Source organism: Macrobrachium nipponense, chromosome 4 (assembly GCF_015104395.2).
Source record: "Macrobrachium nipponense isolate FS-2020 chromosome 4, ASM1510439v2, whole genome shotgun sequence".
Lineage (NCBI taxonomy): Eukaryota > Metazoa > Arthropoda > Malacostraca > Decapoda > Palaemonidae > Macrobrachium > Macrobrachium nipponense.
Genome location: NC_061100.1, coordinates 42987900 through 42991984, shown reverse-complemented (window position 1 = coordinate 42991984; position 4085 = coordinate 42987900). Strand labels below are relative to the sequence as shown.

The following is a 4085-nucleotide window of genomic DNA, read 5'->3' as shown; positions in this document are numbered from 1 at the left end:
GACAATCAACATAACTGAGGAAATGAACAAAATAATTACACAACTATGCCTAGGACATGTCACCAATTTGTTGTATACAATGACTCAAAATCAGAAAATTTCCAAAACAACCACACAAGCAGAATATTATCAAAAGTGAAGAAGAGCCTCAGCAAAACAAAACCTAACATTGCAAAGCAGCAACATGTACTCCTCAAAGGCAGCCAAAGTACAGGCAGTCCCCAGTTATTGACGACTTGGGGTGAGGGCACTTGTCTAGCACTGAAAATATATTATTGGTACTGATACATACCTAACAGAGGCGCCAATAAGCGCTGATTTTCACTCATCATCAAACCGTCGGAACAGGACCCCCACTGATAACCAGGGACTGTCAGTTGAGAAAAAGTTGGAACTGCTGCCACACTCACTATACACACCTAAAACTATTTCATGCACACAGATATTTCTATTATAAGATGAAGGTTTGTATACTATTTTGAAGCATATAAAAACTGTGGTGACTTAATTTCTAAATTCACTTTACTTACCAACATTCTCTTTAAGAGGTGTGAGAACAGGAGATGATGATGGTGTTGGTGTAGGTGTACGTGTAGGTGTTGGTACATAGCTGCTGGTGACATTGTACTCATGAATCAGTTCTAAAAGAAGACGTGTTGGTAGATTGAGACACCTCTCATGACTGATTCTAGAAGGCAAAAATATATCATGAAACAATAATAGCTTCTGTTTGAAACTAAAATAAGTCAAACATGTCCAATTAAAACAATGCATTTTATTCAGGAAATGATGTTAGTTATTACATAATTTACAAATACAAAACACGATGGTCTTATACAAATTTCCTTTGTTACTATAATAAAGGAAGACTGTTGTTGCACATTATATTACTATTATCATTAATATATAAAATATAAAAACAAAAACTGTTATTATAATAAAGGAAGACTGTTGTTGTACATTATTACTATTATCATTAATATATAAAATATAAAAACAAAAACTGTTACTATAATAAAGGAAGACTGTTATTTCCTCTTATTTATGACATTTGAAACATGAAATACAAGCGGAAATAAAAGATAAAACAAACAATAATAGAACCGTTTCACAGGCAAAATCCACCTATTTCTATTACTGTTACGATGTTGAATGCTACTGTACATGTGCCATAATATAGGGGAACTTTTGTTTCAGACACTGACTCCTAAGTGAGAGAAATAATGGGGGTTGGGGTGGGCACGTGTATTTAACCAATCATGTTGCAATATTAACCCTGCATTGCGATACGACCGAGTGAAGAATTTGGGGGGATTCATACATCAAGTTACATATACTCCTTTTCCTCATTTGTTTCACACACACACACACACACACACACACATATATATAAATATATCCATTTTATCAATTTACAGACATTTCAATTTACACAATTCTCTCCCTTCTCTTTCCATTATTCCCCTCTGTCTATTTACATTTCATCATTTTACAAGGCTTTCTCACAATAACAATTTCTTTGATAAAAGTTTACTTATCATTAGAGCATTTACATTCATATTACATTACATTTTATACATTTACAAACACTTATGTTCTGGTAAATTACCGTCTGTATTCAGTCATAGTCTGTCCTAGGTGAAATATGTTAGGATAGTATAACATGATATTGTCATGATACAATAAAGTTTTATACATACTTACCTGACAGATATATACTTAGCTATAGCCTCCGTCGTCCCCGACAGAATTTCAAATTTCGCGGCACACGCTACCGGTAGGTCAGGTGATCTACCGCCCTGCCCTGGGTGGCAGGACTAGGAACCATTCCCGTTTCCTAATCAGAATTCTTCTCTTCCACCTGTCTCCTGCGGGGAGGCTGGGTGGGCCATTAATCGTATATATCTGTCAGGTAAGTATGTATAAAACTTTATTGTATCATGACAATACAATTTTTATACATTCAACTTCCCTGCCAGATATATACTTAGCTGATTAGCACCCATTGGTGGTGGGTAAGAGACAGCCAACTACTGAAATAGACAGGTAAACAACATATGTTGTAGGTATTAATAAACCTTGGTTCCTACCTTATTAGGCTGAAGACTTCTCGGCTACTGCCTAGGAGTCTGCTTAGCCTCAAGAGCCTCAGCGAGATATTGATCTATGGCTAAGAGTTCTTGTGGGTCTGCCAATGGGGTCTTATCCATTTACTCGGCAGAGCCTAAAGGCCTTTGTCATTGGGTGCTATTCCACTAACATGACAATACACCTTGTTCAAGGAGCACAACACCGATCCCGATCACCTGATCCTAACATCCATGTTAGTTCTAAGATTGCAAGGAGTTATCCCCGAACTCCTTACAAACAACCAAAAACTCGAAACATAATTACACGTTCATTTATAACAAAATATACAAAAAAAAATTTTGTACCCCCCTACTAGCCATACATTACCCTTTGATCCCCTACCAGCAATGACACTATGCGCCCGTGCGGAACATCCGTGAGCTTGCTAATAGAAAACCAAGCACATATCTGACAAGAGGGTTTATGTACGTTAAAATTAAAATATTTAAGGATCAGTCTTTGCTCCAAGACCCAGCACTGTATCTGCTGATACAAATGGACCTAGAGAGAAGCACTTCTCATGAAGTCACTTTCACATCCTTCAGGTAATGAGACGCAAAACACAGAATGCACCTCCAATAAGTAGTCTCAATGATATTTCTAAGAGACATATTCTTTTGGAACGCCAGGGACGTTGCTACTTGCCCTCACCTCATCGGTCTTAACCTTTAGAAGACCGAAGGATTCCTCCGAGCAGTTTCTTGTGTGCGTCAGTAATTACGCTTCTCACAAAGAAGGCCAAGGCGTTTTTGGACATGAGTCGTTTTGGGGTTCTTCACAGCACACAAAGACCTTGTTGACAACCCTCCCATCTGTTTCTTTCTCTCTAAATAAAATTTAAGAGCTTCGGTCACCTGGACCAAGAGAGACCTCTCTGGTCTCTCTGCCTACGAGGTTAGATAGACCTTTTACCTCAAAGCTTCTGGGCCAAGGTTTTGATGGGTTTTCGTTCTTCGCCAGAAACAATGTCTGGAACGAGCAGATAGCAGCATCTCCTTTGAATCCCACTGTGGAGTCCAGAGCGTGCAATTCGCTCGTCCTCTTGGCTGTAGCGAGAGACAACAGGAATAAGCATTCCTAGTGACGTCGCGGAAGGAAGCAGATGTAGAGGCTCGAATTTATCTGAGGAAAGGAATTTCAGGACCACGTCCAGATCCAACTAGGGCGTTCTAGGGAGCTGCTGATTTTGAAGTTTCAAAGGACCTAATCAAATCATGTAGATCCTTGTTATCTGCAATTTCTAGCCCCTCGATTCCTGAATACTGAAGACAGCATGCTTCTGTATCCCTTGATTGTTGACACGGATATGGTGCGATTCCTCTCTCAGAAAGAGGAGGAAATCGGCAATGTTAACTATAGAGGTACTGGAGGAGGACAGCTTCTGACTCTTACACCACCTCCTAAGACTTCCCACTTCGATTGGTATACTCTTCTCGTTGAAGATCTGCGGGCTCGAGCGATAGCGCCTGCAGCCTTGCGAGAAAAACCCCTGCGCTCTGACAAGTCTTTCGATAGTCGAAAGGCAGTCAGAGCGAGACCGGGGAGGTGGTGTGATGAAACCTCTCGAAGTGGGGTTTTTGTCTGAGTAGATCTGGTCTGTTTGGAAATAGATCTGGGAAGTCCACTATCCACTCCAGTAACCTCCGTGAACCATTCTTGGGCTGGCCAAAATGGGGCTATTAGGGTCAACTTCGTGCTCTTTGAAGCTACGAACTTCCTGAGTACTTCCCCACCAAGGATCTTGAACGGGGGAAAGGCGTAGGCGTCTAAACCCGACCAATCCAGGAGGGAAAACGCGTCTATTGCAAAGGCTCTCGGATCTTCCACTAGAGAGCAAAAGATCTCTACTCTTTTGGAGAGGAACGTCGCAAACAGGTCTATGTGAGGTCTCCCCCCACAGGGACCAAAGACTTCGGCACACTTCTGCGTGTAGAGTCCACTCTGTGGGAAGGACC

At 40.8% G+C, this 4085-nt stretch overlaps 1 protein-coding gene across 1 annotated transcript in view; it reads right to left on the bottom strand.

Annotated features, from left to right (window-relative positions):
* Nucleotides 1-257: 257 nt before the first annotated feature.
* The window catches only part of LOC135211643 (uncharacterized), an 18730-nt gene continuing 14902 nt past the window's right edge, over nucleotides 258-4085 (bottom strand). The window contains exons 2-3 of the mRNA XM_064244919.1: nucleotides 531-688; nucleotides 258-370 (exon numbers count right to left, since the gene is read on the bottom strand). Of these exons, the coding sequence (XP_064100989.1) occupies nucleotides 273-370; nucleotides 531-688 (256 nt within the window). The 3' untranslated portion in view covers nucleotides 258-272. The remainder of the gene's footprint in view (nucleotides 371-530; nucleotides 689-4085) is intronic.